At 41.0% G+C, this 17,699-nt stretch overlaps 1 protein-coding gene across 4 annotated transcripts in view; it reads left to right on the top strand.

The window, feature by feature from the left end:
* MAGI3 (membrane associated guanylate kinase, WW and PDZ domain containing 3) overlaps positions 1–17,699 on the top strand; it is a 234,645-nt gene that overhangs the window by 188,026 nt on the left and 28,920 nt on the right. For all 4 annotated transcript variants that reach the window (XM_032360936.1, XM_032360935.1, XM_032360937.1 and 1 more), the window contains exons 8-13: positions 1,345–1,439; positions 7,340–7,528; positions 10,671–11,276; positions 12,534–12,565; positions 14,618–14,774; positions 17,161–17,252. In XM_032360936.1, coding sequence (XP_032216827.1) covers positions 1,345–1,439; positions 7,340–7,528; positions 10,671–11,276; positions 12,534–12,565; positions 14,618–14,774; positions 17,161–17,252 — 1,171 coding nt within the window. The remainder of the gene's footprint in view (positions 1–1,344; positions 1,440–7,339; positions 7,529–10,670; positions 11,277–12,533; positions 12,566–14,617; positions 14,775–17,160; positions 17,253–17,699) is intronic.

Here is a 17,699-nt window from a genome sequence, read left to right as displayed (position 1 = left end):
GATCTCCATCCTCCCCCCCCCCCAGGGCTTATCAGTTAACTCAATGATAAGGGCCTCACTTGGTAGGAAGCAGAAGCGTACTTGAGAGTTAGCGAAATCACAACCCAAAGAATTTCGAATGGAACTTGCCATGTTTAGAACCCTGAAACAACTACGTCTGTTGCAGAGTTAATAATGCACCAGAAGCCTAAATGACATGGAGAAAACCAGCACACCTTGCCCTGGTGGGTCCTTGCTACTCTTTTCCATCACCGCCATTAATGTTCACAGATGGCAAAGTAATTATCCAACTTGTAGGACCATTTGTAGGCAAATTTTGTAATATTCACCCTATCTAAAGGCAGTCATAATCTGGGATTCTCATGATTTGATATTTAATTGTTGGTATTTGCTAATGTTACTGCTCATTAAAGTGGATTCTACGGGAAAATGCTGTCATTTGGCTGAAATACATTTGTACCATGGAAGTACTAGACTGTGATTCCCATTGCTTCTGTATCGGAACTTGTTTAAATAACTTGTGTGCAGTAATTGCATTCTTAACCAGTATCCCACTGACTGATTTGCCAGACTGACCAGTGCTCTGCCCACCTTCTCCCCGAAACGTACTGTTACTACCCATCACACATTGACCATTGTTAGCCATTTGCTCACCCTTGGTGTCCCCAGGCCGTTCTGCTTTCCCTCACAGACTTGTGTGCTTTCCAAAGCAGTTGTGAACATTCCCAAACCAGAAATACCATCTAAATTTCTATCGTGATTACGTCATTATTTTAATTATTATATAATTATGAAAAAAGTTAAGTGTAGAAGAGTTGTTCTGTGATACAAATTGATAAAAGCAAATCTCTTTCTTAGTTATAGTGCTAAATTGATGTGGGTCAGTCAGTTGGAAAAATAATAGTAAAATTCAAGAAAGCTTCTGTACTCAAATTTTTCCAAAAGCATCTTCACAGCTACTTCATTTGAAAGAAACTTGAATTAAAATCCTCCTACCTTTAACTGCCTTTTAGAAAGTGAACTGATCCATTACCAACTGTTCTGATTGCATTAGATGTGAGGGCGTCTCCTACAGCTTTGAAAACTATTATTGGCTCTGTTGGGCACCTCGATGCAGAAGCTATAGTGAATGTTTCAGCAGCTTTCACTTTTAGGCATTTTCCATGGGTCTTTCTTTCGTGCCAAAAGCCCTTCCGCTACCATCTTTCAGCTTCTCTGAGTTCCACAGTCTAGAGATACATGTTTGCCCCTTCACCTATGGGGATGAAATGGTCTAACAGCCTACTTAAAAATAACATAACTCTTTCATTTTAAACTGAAATGCTTGTTTGTCTACTTTTACAGTCACCTTAACCAGAAAACCCAGTTTGAAAATCCAGTGGAAGAAGCCAAGAGGAAAAAGCAGTTAGGACAGGCCGATACTGGATCTTCAAAACCAGGTAGAATGTTTTCCTGTCTTTTCTTCTAAGAATGCCTTTGAAATTTATGTGCTGAATTAATGAAAATAATCTGGAACTTTTTATTGTTGAAGTGTTGAGGTGCAACAGAGAATATCTGATTTTTGTCACTGTGAAGATAGGAATAATCTTAATAAAACATCTAAACTTTTTGAGAACACTGGGATTTTCCCAGGTTGCTTAGATGGGAAGTGTGAAATAGTTGGCCAAAGGTATTGAATAGTTTTGTTATGGGCTTGAGGTTGTGGTACAAAGACTGCATTGTTTCCCAGTGTTTCAGGCCAGGACAGTCTGAGATCTCTAATCCATTATGTGTTTCTCCCAAGTTAATGCTTAGGTCTAATGTGTGTGACCATCCAGGATTCTTTATTAACTTATAGGAATAAATCCATCATAGTATTTGCCTGTATCATTGATTCCCAGAGTGGGATGGCAGGGCATCAGTCATTCAGTATCATTTGGGGAATATTTTTAAAATACATAGATCCTAACATTTTTATGAGCCTAGCCACGTGTATTTTGAAAAAGCTGCCTGAGAATTTCTTACGTTCCACTCATCCCCCCTCATCTCTCCCCCCTCCTCTATCTGTCCTAATAACCGGCGTTCTGTCTGTGCGGTCATACTGTACAAATCAAGTAGACTTCTCTTCTGTTGTCCACAAAAGAGGCACTTGTTTCTTACAACTACTCTTTAGAAACATAGTCCTGTCCCTTAGGTTTTGCATTTGATTTAGCAAGCATTTTTATTTAACAAATATTTCTGAGCACCTACTATGTGCCTAGTGCTCTGCCAATCACACAGTATTCAGAAACAATTAGGAGTAAGACAGGTCTTGCCCTCAAGAGTTCACAGGCTGATGCAGGAAATTAATGGTTATAGATGGTGTTCGGTGCCATCCTCGGAGAGTAGTTAAGTGTGTGGAGAGTGGAGCAGATATGAATCCCAAATATGTAACCTTGGATGAATTCCCTAAACTCTTTGTGCTTCTTTTTCTCCATCTATGAAATAGGAATGAAAAGAGTATTTACCGTGTAAGGCGGTTCTGAGCATGCAAATTAATATATAGAAAGTGCTTACAATGCTATCTGGCAAAATGGTGGGTAATAAATACTAGGTCTCATTGTTATTAATAGAGATGTACATGTTGTATTAATAGAAACTTATTAATAGGTGGCGTGAAGGAGGGAGTGCTCACTTCTTCTTTGGTGGAGAAAGTCAAGGACACAGGAACTTTCAAAGCAGAGGACACATTAAGAGTGGATCTTGAAGTGTCCAGAAAAGTTAAATCAGACCGTTGATAATTTTAGAGGAACAAGAAGGCCTGCCAGGTAGAAGGAACAGAATATATAAAGCCACAGACGCATGAAATGGTGGTCCAGGGGCCAGAGGACAGAGAGAAATGATTAGAAAAAGTAAAAAAAGATGAGGTTGTAGGGAGAGGCAACCACAAGAAGGAATGAGTCTCAAAAAGAAGTTGAGTGTTTGTGTCCCATGTTGCTGAATAGTCCAGAAAGGCAAAAATTGAAACGCATACACTGAGGTCAACAACGTGGAGGTGATTTGTCACTCTAGCAAAAGCAAGTGGACAGGAAGTAAAAATGCAGTAGAATGAAGAAGGAATGGTGAGTGACAAAGCAGAGATGGGGTGCAGTTACTTGTTTTGATAGCCTTGATTCAGAGAGGCTAGACGGAGGACACTAAGTTGAGAGAGAAATGAATCCCCACTGCACGTATGGAAACTGAGACCTCAGTGAAGAGAAGCCTTTTGCTTAGAATCATAGTGAGTATCAAGCCAGAATTTGCACTTAGTTTTATTGAGTTTTAATTCAGAGTTCTTTGCATTAAAACATACAGTTCCTGAATGCCCATGTCTTCTTGGCCATGTATTAAGGGCGATCTTCTCTCCCTCACTGAACTCTAAGCTCCTCAAGGGCAGGGAGCACGGGTGTGAGTGTGGATGTGTTAATAATCTGGGTAACCAGGCACTCTTATGAGCTGGGCATCAAAAGGAGAATAATAACTTAGGCTTTGTCTTTCAGGAGCTCATGATATAGGTAGGGGAAGAGATAGTATGATAGCAGACATAACAAAGGAGAGACTTGGAACAGAGGAGAGAGAAATTAAATCTGACTGTGGAGAGGGCAAGAAAAACTTCCTAGAAATGGTAGAAGTTATGCTAGTTCTTGAAGAATGATGGCTACCACTTATTGAGCTACTGGGTCAGGTATGCAGTTGGATGCTCTGTATACATCATCTCAGCTAAGACTCAAAATATCTCTGCGAGGTTAATATTATGGTCCCCATTCAGATGCCTTGATAGCATCAGGTTACTGTTGTTGGATGCATCCATTCCAATGATACGCTTGCCACAAGGACAGAAGTACCCAGTTTCTGAGCCAGGATGCATGTGTTTGTGCTCCTGTACATTTATTGAGCACTTACTATTTGTCAGGCCCTGTTGCCTGTGCTTTTGAAGCTTGGCCTAGTTTAATCCCTATAACAATCCCATGAATGAGGTGTACTACTACTCCTATTTTATAGATGAAGCAACTGAGACTTTACAAGGTCAAATAATAAAAATAAAAATAAATAAAAATAAGAGGTCAAATAACATTCCAAGATCACTCAACTAAACCCCACGGTTTGGACTTAAGGTATTTTAGAATCAAACACCGTTCCTTTGTGCTTTTCTTATTCTCCCTTTCCTGTGTTTAATTCTGACAAGACCTAATTCTGACCAACTTGTCATTAGCTTTGGCTGTTTTATTCATAGTTTCAAAATTAGGTATTAGCTAGAGCTGCCTTCTCCCCCTTCTAATGTTTGCACATCTGAATCTCATGTGTCCTATGCTGATTTTCTAGTTTTGCCCATAGGAGGCCCTCTTATTCCAATGTTCACGAGGACTAGAGCATGACATAGCTCACCAGAAGTATCACAATATTTGAAGTATCATAGTTAAAAGTGAGAAAGGTACATTTCATTAGATCTTGTCCTCAATTGCTTGTGTACACAGTCATTAAGCAGATGATCTGGTCCACAACCTGGGAGGCAACCCCAGTGGGCAGTCGTAATCAGCTTACACGACTGAATAGGCTTTGAATGTGTTGAATAATTTTTTTTAAAGCAATATTTCGTTCAGAGACAGATCGCTACTTGGAATGTCAGAGGCTGAACAAGAGCTCAGCTCAGCAGTGCACGGAGAGATGACCAGGAACAGGCTTGCTGGCCAAGCTCGGAGAGGCCTCTCAAAATAGTGTCTACAGTGGTCAGTGCACTGCCCTCTGGAGTCTAGTTCTCCACTTTGAGAAGCCCAAAATGGTGGATTTTCCTTCTTTCTTTCTTTCTTTCTTCTTGCCTTTCTTTATTTTATTTATTTGTTTTGTGTCAAGTACTTTTATTTAGAAGAGATCAGTAGAACTGGGAGAAGTTTTCTTTTTCTTGTACCAAAGGCCACCTTTATTTACTCTTCTTTTTAAAGCAGTCTAGTTTAAAAATGAGAGGTCGAGAGAGAAGAACAGGAAACCTTCCACAGACAGACAGAGACACACACACACAGATGGGGTGGGGACCATGTCAGTAGACCTACTCCCACCACAAGCCTACTTTTGTCAGTATCTTCAGGACATCCCTACCTCTGGAGGGAACCGTTTACACCACCCAGTCCCTGTTGCCATATGGGGCAGCTCCAAAGATGACTCTTTTCTGACTGGTAACAGGCTTTAAGGTGTACCTCTTAAAACCCTTTGCTAAGGGCACCTGGGTGGTTCATTCATTAAGCATCTGCTCTGCCTTTGGCTCAGGTCATGATCCCAGGGTCCTGGGATCGAATCCTACATTGGGCTCCCTGCTGAGCGGGAAGGAGGCTTGCCTCTGCTGCTCCTCCTGCTTGAGCTCTCTCTCTCTCTGACAAATAGATAAAATCTTTAAAACAAAACAAAACAAAAAAAAACCTTTGCTAAGAGGGGCAGCAGCAGCTATCCACTAATAACTCTGGGCTTAATACAGTGCTGAGTGTGAGCTCTGTATGAAACAGGTCATCTGTGTTGATTGAAGTCCTTAGGGAAATGAGCACCCAAACCACAGCAGGATACCACTCATGCTCACTAGAGTAGCTGGAACCAGAAAGCACACAGTAACCAGTGTCGGAACCCTCATAGATGCCAGTAGAAATAGAAAATGGTGCAGCCTCTTTGGAAAAGTGTGGCAGTTTTTCAAAACGTTATACATAGTTACTCTTAAGTTTATGGCAACTGCTGCCCTTCCAGTCCTAGTATATACAGAAGAGGCATGACAGTGTATGTGCACACAAAGCCTTGTACCTGAATGATCATAACAGCATCACTCCTAATGGCCAGAAAGTGGAAACAACCCAGCTGTCAATCTACTGAGAAACAGATAAGTAAAACGGGATATATCCCTACAGTGAAATATTACTTGGCAGTATAAAGGAATAAAGTCCTCATACATGCTAAAACCCAGATGAACCTCAAAAACATGATACTCAGTGAAAGAAATCATTCAAAATATCACATAGTCCATGACTCCATTTATATGAAATGTCCAAATTGGGCAGAGGTGAAGACAATAATCAATTCAGTGATTGCCTAACACTAGGGTGTGTGAATGCAGGTGAGAGAGACCTGGGGAGTGGCTGCTAACCCGCATGAGTTCCTAAAATTAGGTGATGATTGCACAGCGTTGACTGGCACACTTTAAGTGGCTCAATTATCATATGTGATTATATCTCAATAAAACTATTAAATATTTGGCAACAAATGTTAGGCCATCTTTTTATTTTTATTTTTTTATTTTTATTTTTTTTAAAGATTTTATTTATTTATTTGACAGAGAGAGATCACAGTAGACAGGCAGACAGAGAGAGAGAGAGGGAAGCAGGCTCCCTGCTGAGCAGAGAGCCCGATGCGGGACTCGATCCCAGGACCCTGAGATCATGACCTGAGCCGAAGGCAGCGGCTTAACCCACTGAGCCACCCAGGCGCCCAGGCCATCTTTTTAGAAGTTAATTTAAACAATGCTTTGTAAGTTATTGATTGCACAATTAGATCTTTTCACGGTTCTCCAAAGTGCCCAAATGCAGCCAGAGAGGAGAGGAGGGGAAGGAGGAGGAGCTGTATAAATTCATTATTTGCCAATACGGATCAATTTCAGTTTTAGGATCATCTGAGGAAACCTCCAAAAATGGGCTTTTCAATGGAGCTGTTTGTTTTCTTCCCAGAGTATTCACTAAACATGAGTAAAAGGGAAAGAAAGGTGAAGCTATTTACTGATAGTTTAGGGATTCATGCCTTCATCAGATACAAACTGAAGGCTGCAGAAAGCCCGAGTTGTGAATTATAAAAAGTTCTCAGTGTATCTCAGTATATTCTTTTTCATAAGTGTGTAGCCATTGCCTTCATCCTCCCAGAATAGTGTTTTCTCAGTAGAGCTCAGTAGATGTTTATTTAAATGAAATGTACCACTGAATGGTGTCTAAGACTCTCAGGAATTTAATAATAAAGGTTATCCTGCAGGTGCATATTTTGACTTCATATGAAGGACTCTTTGGGTTGAGAAAAAGTATGAATAAACAAAGCAATGAGGCGTTGATAAAGTACATGCTTTTACCTTTCAGATAACATAGAGAAGTCCTGTAAGAGATGCCTGAAGTCACTGGCTAAGGTTTTTTGTTTTTGGTTTTTTTGGTTTTTTTTTAGTAGTTTATGAAGTTAAATTCGGTTTCATAACATTAGATTCTTTCTAATGTGCATCCCTTTATGGTTTATTATATTTAAGTTACATAGACTCTCTTAAAGTTGACTCTGAGGGCCATGTTCATTGTTTTTATTTTTGTTCTCAAACCCATTTCTTGTTTTGGTGCAGACATGGAAAAATCCCACTTTACTCGAGATCCATCCCAGCTGAAAGGCATCCTTATCCGAGCATCGCTGAAGAAAAGCACGATGGGATTTGGCTTTACCATTATTGGTGGAGACAGGCCGGATGAGTTCCTGCAAGTAAAAAATGTGCTGAAAGATGGTCCTGCAGCTCAGGATGGGAAAATTGCACCAGGTAAGGAATTTCTCAGGATGGTTTGAAGAGCAGGGGTAGTATAGTAAGAACTACGGAGGTTTCATTTACAGATATTCTTACAAAACTGACATACGATAAATATGTATTTACATATATAATAACTATATATGCATATATTGTACATACCATTTGTATACATGGAGAACTAGATTATACAGCTGGGGAGGGAGAGTCCTCCCTATTTTAGAGGATAAAATAGTTTATCCTCTAAATTCAGTGCATACTCGTTTTGAGGGAGGGACATTTTTTGTAAAGCACGTGTACATCTAGAGAAAGCATATTAAGGGTATTGATTTTTTTGAGTAATTTGTATCATCTCGAGATAACTTCTCCAGCATGCTAAGATAAAGTCTGATTAAGCATCTCAGAGAACTGTTTGGCTGTTTTTCTTCGATGATGTAGGGTACTTTGGGAGCTATCTAACATGTACCTATAATCTTTCCTGAAAAATGACCCACTGTGATGTTTATAGTGATGGGGAACAAATGATGTCCCATGATTTTTTCCCCAGTTTTGTTTTGTTTGATTTGGTTTGGTTTTTGCTTCCTTAGTCTTACTGGTTGTTAGTAAAATTAAACTCTGATGTTAAGAGTTGTCAACATGAAATTACTGTTTGCACAGAGCCATATAAATTTGTCTTTTATATAGTTTACCCAGAGTCTTTACTTGCTAATTATTAGACATTTTTATATGGCTGACAGTTTTTATGGCTGAGGGGTTAAGAGGAAGTTCAAGAATGGTTACGGTTACGAGGGAGGCTTAAGCACTCTTTCCCAGAAGGATGTTACTCTGCCGCTAAGGTCCCTTCTTAGACTGTTTGCTAAAGCAAATGTGTCCCTGCTTTTGGACAATTCAGTTGCCATAGTATTTTTGATGGCACATATCAACTTATTTTCATTTAGGATAGGCATCTCTCATATTTTGCTTTCCCATTTAAGACTTAAAACTGGAAGCTAAAAGCAAGAGACTTAAGACTTAAAACAAGAAAAGTTAAAATAATCAGAAGTTACAAGAAAAATGATTTGTGCTCTTATGACTTCATGAGATTAACAAACTAGAGAGTAAAATCACTAGTCAAAATTTTTAAGCTCTCAGTTTTGCCCTTTTTTTTTCTTTTAACATTTTGTCCACAAAACACATTTGGTAGCATTTGGATGTGTTGTCAGGGTTTCATAATAGAGATGCAGATTTGTCTAAAACTGATGTCTAATTTGTATAGCAATACAGTACTTCCATGGAAATTCTGGAAACTTACCAGGGAAGGGAAAGTCCAAACTTTGTTTCTTATTAGTCTGATCTCTGTGTCGTCTTACATTATGAAACACATTTCTGCACACTTTAACGTTTGTTTTAAATACCATTTATGTTGATTTTTTTTGAGCCTACATGCAATCAGAACAAATTAAAGCACCTGTATTTGGCAATAACCTTTTAAATAATCATATTCAAATAAAAGCAGCAAATGGATGAGACATTAGAGGGCAGGTTTTTAAAGTTAAGACTGCATTAAAAAAAAATTCACCACTGATGAATGTCATAGAGTAATGACTGTGCCACAAAGTGGTCGTAATAATGTAAAATCAGAAAAGCAAAAACAATTTCTACAAGAACGTGTTTAGCTAACTTTTCTGCGTCTTAAATAATACGTTCTTTACTTGTGTTGGATTCACTTGACACTTGTTTCTCCTTTCAAAATCTGAAATTAGGATAAATTGAAAATCTGTACAATTAAGACTGAGAAAGATACCAAAGGGACATACATTCATAATGTACATGATTGTAATCTTCAGCCCTACATTTTTCAAACTAGAATGAATTTTTAATTTTAAGTAATTAATTGGCCTCTGTAATTACTGGCCTCTTAAAATCAAGAACCAGAAGGTGGTATTGAAAGATCACCTGTTTGTGTTCATCATCACTAGCCCTCAGGGAGATTCAAATTAAAACCACATTGAGATATCACCTTACACCAGTTAGAATGGCCAAAATTAGCAAGACAGGAAACAACATGTGTTGGAGAGGATGTGGAGAAAGGGGAACCCTCTTACACTGTTGGTGGGAATGCAAGTTGGTACAGCCTCTTTGGAGAACAGTGTGGAGATTCCTCAAGAAATTAAAAATAGAACTTCCCTATGACCCTGCAATTGCACTCCTGGGTATTTACCCCAAAGATACAGATGTCGTGAAAAGAAGGGCCATCTGTACCCCAATGTTTATAGCAGCAATGGCCACGGTCGCCAAACTATGGAAAGAACCAAGATGCCCTTCAACAGACGAATGGATAAGGAAGATGTGGTCTATGGAGTATTATGCCTCCATCAGAAAGGATGAATACCCAACTTTTGTAGCAACATGGACAGGACTGGAAGAGATTATGCTGAGTGAAATAAGTCCAGCAGAGAGAGTCAACTATCATATGGTTTTACTTATTAGTGGAGCATAACAAATATCATGGAGGACAAGGGGTGTTAGAGAGGAGAAGGGAGTTGGGGTAAATTGGAAAGGGAAGTGAATCATGAGAGACTATGGACTCTGAAAAACAATCTGAGGGGTTTGAAGTGGCGGGGGGCGGTGGGAGGTTGGGGTACCAGGTGGTGGGTATTATAGAGTGCACGGATTGCATGGAGCACTGGGTGTGGTGAAAAAATAATGAATACTGTTTTTCTGAAAATAAATAAATTAATTTAATAAAAAAAAATAAAAGAAAGATCACCTGTTTGTACGAGTAGCTGATGGAGTTATTTGCTCCTTGTCTGTGGACTGAATACCTACTGCCATGAGCCTTGCTTTGTGTGGCCGCTTAGGTATGACACAGAGGATATACTAACAATGACTGTATGAATTCACAGTTATTTTTCAAATGATTCCCTTGAGCTTGAGGTCATAACTCTTTGCCGCAAAGATAATTAAGGTTTCATACATTCATATTTTTTTTTAGATAAGAACCACAGAAGGGAGAATGATGTGTCTGTGTTCAAAATCTATCTTTTCAGCAGTTAATGAATAGTAAGAGGTTTTCAGAATTCAAATTTAGATGATGAGTTTATTTTTGTTCCACCCTACCCCAACAAAACATTAACTTACCTGGTGGTTTTAATATTTTTAACACGTGTCTTAACAGGTGATGTTATTGTAGACATCAATGGCAACTGTGTCCTTGGTCACACCCATGCTGATGTTGTCCAGATGTTTCAGTTGGTACCTGTCAATCAGTATGTCAACCTCACTCTATGCCGTGGTTATCCACTTCCTGATGACAATGAAGATCCTGTCGTGGACATTGTTGCTGCTACTCCTGTCATCAATGGACAGTCATTAACCAAGGGAGAGACTTGCATGAATACTCAGGATTTTAAGTCAGGAGCAGTGGTCCTGGACCAGAATGGAAAACCAGGACCCACCTTGATCAGTGACCGTCTCAATGGACCATCGGATCTGAGCGAGCAGCGAGCATCCCTGGCATCATCAGGCGGCTCCCAGCCTGAACTAGTGACTATCCCTCTGATTAAGGGCCCCAAAGGCTTTGGGTTTGCAATTGCTGACAGCCCAACAGGACAGAAGGTCAAAATGATACTGGATAGTCAGTGGTGTCAAGGCCTCCAGAAAGGGGATATAATTAAGGAAATTTACCATCAAAATGTGCAGAATTTAACACATCTCCAAGTGGTAGAGGTGCTAAAGCAGTTTCCAGTAGGTGCAGATGTACCGTTGCTTATCCTAAGAGGAGGTGAGTAAAAGCACAAGGAAAAATCTTCACTGTTTGTGCATTTATCTCTGTTAATCGTCCTTCCTTCCATGGCAGAATCTCTTTTCTCCCAGCAGACTTAACTGGTAATTAGTGTGCCTTTTTCTTAAGGTTCTGTCTGACTGCTTCCATAAGCAGTATTTTTGGCAGCAGTTTTTTTTTTTTTTTTTTTTTTTTTTTTTAGTTATTAGTGGTTTCATTCCTGTCTGTTATGGATTTTCTTCCCTGTATATTCTTTTTAAAATCTGAATTTATGGTTTTAGTGATTAGAAAGAGTCACAGCATTGTGCTACTTCAGATGAAATATATCCTCTTAATTTCATTTTCTCTGTCGATGGCAGTAGTAGAAATTGACGCTTTCCACTGGTGGTTCTTCATCTGGGCCTCTGTGATGTACCAGGGATGTTTGGAAAGAGCTAGTGTCTCTGTGAATAAGCAAAAATGGACAACAAAATATTGTACAGAACAAAAAAATCTGTTTTGTGAAGCAATCATGAACACGCGTGCTCACGAAGCTTTTCTCGGAAGCTTTAGTATCGGTCTGTAAATGTTAATCAAATCCCGCAGTCCTCATGTGAGAGAAATACAATTTTTGTTTTCCAAGGTCATCAGCTGACTTGCACTGCTTGCAGGCGTAAATCCAGGTCCAAGGACTAACCATCAAGTTGCATTTTGATGGGCCTTCTTAAATCCCTACCTATGAATGATTAGTATTTTTAAGAATAAAATTTAGCCCTTCCCACTTCTCTCTCTGGCTTTTAGTTTTCATTTTTGAGCCAAATGGGTAGTTTAACTTCACTGGGATGTTTTTGAATTTCCTCATTACTTGGAACTATTTTTGTTTCTTCTCTGGGTGAGGCAGTAGAATGTGCTCAGAGTAAGGGGAGGATCTCTGTGGGAGGGCTGGAGAATTAGCCACATTTCCAGCACATATAACAAAAAGACCAGGGTTTGGTGTCAGGCCTAATGTCAGTTTCCTGCCTTGCTACGTGTTCTGTGGTATGGGGAAGTAATGTAATCTCTTTGAGTCTTTGTTGACCTGATATATACAGTGGTAGTAACACTTACACCTTGGGATTGGCACGAAAATGAAGTGAGATAATATCCGTACAACACCTGGCATACAGCAGGTGTCAGCCATAGAGTTACTAGCCTACTAAAGTCGAAGCTAGTTTTATTATAAGTGTGATCTGGAAATGCTTCCTCTGTTTTTAAAATTTGGCTCATTTTTTTTTTAAGGTCCTCCTTCACCAACCAAAACTGCCAAAATGGTGAGTATACAGTGGTCCTCACATGCTTCTTCCCAACACGGCGAGAGAGATGCGGGGGCCTCCTCCATAAGAACAGCACTTGGTGCTGGTGATTACCCCTGGGAGAAGTGAGGAGGCATCCTGCCCTGGGCTTGTGTCAGAGACTCTGGGGAAGCCTGTGAGTTAGAGAGGAGGTGGGCTTTCCTGGTTAAGTGTGTCTCCCAAAATGCTAATGGCCTGTACTGCCAGTAGCCCTGCCCTCTAAATGGTGAAGCCGGAAGACATCAGTGTGCCCACTTAGAGTCCTTCTGCTCTCTTGGTGTTTCAGAGGAGCAAGGGGGAGGAAGTGGCTGCAGGTGAGGGCAGAGAATGAAACCTGGGACATCTTCTCCTGACGCCCAAAGAGCAGTGAGAGCTTCACGTCATTTCCTGGGGACAGTAAACACCCACCGTGAGATTACGTTCTCACAGTGGACTGAGCAAGACTTTCCAGAGTAACTGTGGCCTCTGCTCAACTTGCTTGTCATCAAATTGATAGGCTGTGAGACTTGAAACAGTGTTTTCTTTATCATTCTTCTGAAGAACTGAGTAGCCTATTTAGGGAGCCGTATATCAAAGAAGACCTAAAAAAGGGTACAGCAAACAGTGCCAGGAAAGAAAGTGTGCTGGGGGCAGATGTGTAGCTGCCGAAATACCCACATTACGTGGGTGTGGCTATGAAGACGATCATGTATAAAGTCCTAATTTAGATCTAGTTTGCTCGATTGGGCGCCTGTCATCTCGCAATGGAAAGATGGGCTTCCTTAACCATCCACCGTAGGCTATTAAAGGAAACACTGTCTGATAGAAAATGGGTGAATTCTTTCTAGTTCACCCAATAAGATCCTCTACAAATTTGCTGTCTTATGGCTCAAAAGGAAAGCCACATTCCGTACTTCTGTAGATGGCACCACTTAACAACCAGTGTGAACAGAAGTGCTTTTTTAGCCTGTGTAGTTAAAATGGCACTGTGTTTCCCTGTGTTTCTCTGGTCATTGTTTTGAATTCCTGTGCTACCATTCTATTTCATAGTGGCTGCCAGCGCCACTAGGTGACCCTAATGCTTTATGACTGCTGGCCTGGTGCTGCTCTGACAGATCCCTAGGACATGCCAGGGAGAGGGAGGCGGCTGCTGTCCTTCTCCTGCCTCCGGACGGGGGCTGGGTCAGTGCCACTGGGAGAGCACTTGGTAGTGGCCGTCCTCACCCCGCTCCCCAATAAGCTGCCGCTGTTCCTGCATCCTAGTCCGCGTTTGTAATTTTACCTCAGACATCCATAATCTGCCTCCCTCCACAAGAATGCAGAACGGGCTGTTCTCAAAACCGTATTTATTTTCTCAGGCTGTCTATTGGATATCCCCCCAACCCAAATTTTATTAAGTCACATTGCCTGGCTATTATTTTGGGAAAGAATGGGAAAAGTACGAACATAATTAGGTCCCCTTTGCCCTCACCGGACTGCCCCGCACGGTGCGTTTTTAAACTTCCTGTGTTTGAACTGGCCATGCGGGGTTTTCATAGTGTCCTCTTTATAGCCCACATTAGAGGTAACACTTCTGACCCCATTTTCTGAGAGAGAGCGGCATCTCAAACATCTGCCCCGGGAATTAAATAGAGTGAGTGGGGAGGTGGGGCGGACCTAGAGCTTCACGGGCTCTTCGCTCGGGAGGCCCCCCCTTCTTGCCGCATGCTGCTGCCCTGGCTTATGTCCCTGCCCACCTTCTTCCCAAACTCCGTTCGTGTCTTGGGGCTGGAGAAAAGGGCAAGATCGTGTAAACTTAGGACTAATTCAGACCCTTCAGTTGACAGCAATATAAATCTTTTCTAATTTAAGTTAAATATGTTTTAAGAAAGTGCACACCGCTATGAAGGTAGATTCCTACAAGGCTGCAAAGACGCCGTGGCTTTGACCCTGCACCCGCCCCACCCCCGCCCACCTGTCATCCCTTGACACACCCGGTTCGCACAATAGTTTTATGAACTAATCAGCCATCTGGTTTTCTAAAATACTAAGTAAGGCCCTTTTCCATTTCAGAAAACAGATAAAAAGGAAAATTCAGGAAGTTTGGAGGCCATAAATGAGCCCATTCCCCAGCCTATGCCTTTTCCACCCAGCATTATCAGGTCAGGATCCCCGAAATTGGATCCTTCTGAGGTCTACCTGAAATCTAAGACTTTATATGAAGATAAACGTAAGTAGTTGTGGACTATTTCAGGAAAGCATGCGACAAAATCAATTTGAGTTTTCTAAAAAACTGGGACCTTCCCATCTTTCAAAACCGTATTGTAAAGCTATTCCTTCCTCCCAGTTTTCATTTGACTCTGGGCTTCTTCCATTTATATTCAACGTTCATTCATCCATTTTTTTTTTTCAAAACCAGGGATAAAGTGCCTACTGTCTACCTAACATGGTTGTAGGTGATGGGAGTAGAGAGATAAATAGTTTCTGCAGGCCCTGCGCCCAAACAGATGATTAGCCCTGATTGGAAAAGACAAATATGTAATCAGAGAAGTCTGTCTAAATGAGTCCAGATGAGTCTCACTGGGACCCAAAGGAGGAGATGATCAGTTTACCAGTGGGGGTGGCAGGAAGCATCAGATACTGCTTCACGTGGCAAGTTAAGCCAGAACCACGTCTTCAAAGACGAAGAGGTATTTATGAGGCAGAGAGAAAGGGAAAGAAAGCAGGAGTAACCTTTGCATGTTGACCTTGCACAGCCTGGGTTCTGCAAGGAGCCGAGTTCGGCTGGGTCCAGTTGGCACCAGAAACCAAAGGGCGGGGGAGCAGGAGCCAGCAGGCTGGGGAGGGAGGACTAGGGAGGGCTGGGGAGGCCGCTCTGAGGAAGCTGGAGTCCATCATAGAAAGGATAGAGAGCCGAGCAGTGGTTTCACTGTAGGTAGGGGTGATCGTCTTGGACTTGTATTTCGGAGATTTTCCTGGCAGGGGTGTGAGGGGTGGTGAGTCAGAAAGTGTGCAGCCTGAGGAGGAGACCAGCGTAGACTTAGCTCAGAGGAGCTCAGCTGAGAGGTGATGAGCGGGGAGCATGCAGAGGGCAGAAATTCAGTTTGGTGCTCATTTGTTTAAAATGAAGAATGTTTTCCAGAGTAAAATTGCAGATTATGTAGGCTTAATTTTTTCCAAATTAATTTGTTTCTGAGAAATCTAAATCTGCCTTGGAAACTGTGTACACAGGTAGAAATATTATGTATAATCGGCTTCATATTTAACCAATTCCCGATCTGTATCTTTTTTTTTTTAAGATTTTATTTATTTATTTGACAGAGAGAGATCACAAGTAGGCGGAGAGGCAGGCAGAGTGTGTGTGTGGGGGGAGCAGGCTCACCGCCGAGCAGAGAGACCCATGCGGGGCTCGATCTCACGACCCTGGGGTCATGACCTGAGCCGAAGGCAGAGGCTTTAACCCACTGAGCCACCCAGGTGCTCCCCCGATCTGTATCTTGATAGGCCCAGGCCATATTCAGAAAGATGGAAACCAGAGGCAAATACAGCAAAGCAATAATTTAAATTAATAGAACTATGGAGAATCCCTTTCTTCTGACTTGCCATTGATAGGCTGGTATATTCTTAGTATTGGTGGAAACTATACTTTGGGCCTTCATCTTTGGGCCACATCTGTAAAGTAACTGAGTTGGGCTCCAGAGTCTTTTATCCCTAAAGTTCGGTAATTCTAATAGGATTCATTTCTTAAAAGAGACTGCTTCTAAGAAACATTATCAAGATTTACCCTGTCCGATATCTTAATTTTTATATCTCTCCCCAGGTTTCTAGCAAACACTTCTTGCTTATGAATAACATTAATATTTTCTTGAAGATCAAATTATTTTATTTATGAAGTAGGTTTTTCCAGACTTAATATTCTGATCAATGCAACCTGCCCTTGGGGCGTGGGATAGGGTGGGTGAAGAGTCTGGACTCTAGAAATCAAGCTGGCTTGAAATCTTAGCTCTTGCGTTTACTTGCTGCCGACACTTAGCTAGGCCTCAGCTTCCACAGCTAGAAAATGGGGCTAATGATAGGTGTTAGCGATCATTATTTCCTTTTAAAATTATAACCATTTGCAAAATTAGGCTAAGCAAATATGGAATGCTTTTCAGAAGCAAAGATATTAGTTTAGTAGTAGAATTAAGGCATTGTACGGACTCTCTTTTCCTAGTATTTGTCCAAATGTTAATTTAGGTAATTTGTACCTATCAAACATCAAACTTAAATTGGATGATTCTGCACTTAATATCACAACACGGATTTGAAACCATTAGGATTTAATGGCAGCATAATGGAAGTGGAAATGTTCCTGAGCACTTGCCATACAAAGTTTTGTTTAGAGCTGAAAATAAAGACTTAGAATTGATTTTTTTTTTTTTTTTTTTTGGTACTAGTATGTAGTGGTATGTTCTTGTGTAAGTTTTCACCTACCAGAGAGTTCTGAAGTTATAGTTCATTGAACTTGATACTATGATCCTACTAAATAATTGCACTGTTTTATTATAATCCTTTTTAAGTAAATCAAAGCATTTTGTTTTTTGTATTTATTTTTCTATTTTTCTGATTTTCCTTAGCACCAAACACCAAGGACTTGGACGTTTTTCTTCGGAAACAGGAGTCAGGATTTGGCTTCCGGGTCCTGGGAGGAGAGGGACCCGACCAGTCTGTAAGTTCACATACGTCAGAATTTGGCCATTCCTATGAAATTTTGGGTGGCTGTTCAGTAGAATATGGTGCTTTTGTTCTCTCTCTCTCTTTTTCTTTTTTTTTTTTTTATGATTTTGTTTCCTGTAAGCATCTCCCGAATGAGAGGAAGAACTGCATATCTGTTAGTGTGGTGGGGGTGGGGGGGTCTCTCAGTTATCTTGGTGTGGTGGAGGCTAGAACTGAAGGCAGGAATTGAATATGTCCGCTGTCAGTGGGGCAGTAATCAATTTCTGTCCTTCTCTATGTACCTACAGCTTATTTTCAATTTCTGTTTCCCTTTGCCTTTGTTAAATTTTAAGACCCTTGCCTTCTCTAAGAAAGAAGCATCCTGTTTGCCACCATCAGTCTGTCCTTTGACTGAATGCGCCGTAAACAGGTGGCGTGAGCCCGTGCGTATTTGGTCACT

This window comes from Mustela erminea, chromosome 10 (assembly GCF_009829155.1).
Source record: "Mustela erminea isolate mMusErm1 chromosome 10, mMusErm1.Pri, whole genome shotgun sequence".
In the NCBI taxonomy this organism is placed as follows: Eukaryota; Metazoa; Chordata; class Mammalia; order Carnivora; family Mustelidae; genus Mustela; species Mustela erminea.
This window is presented reverse-complemented; position numbering and strand designations above follow the sequence as displayed.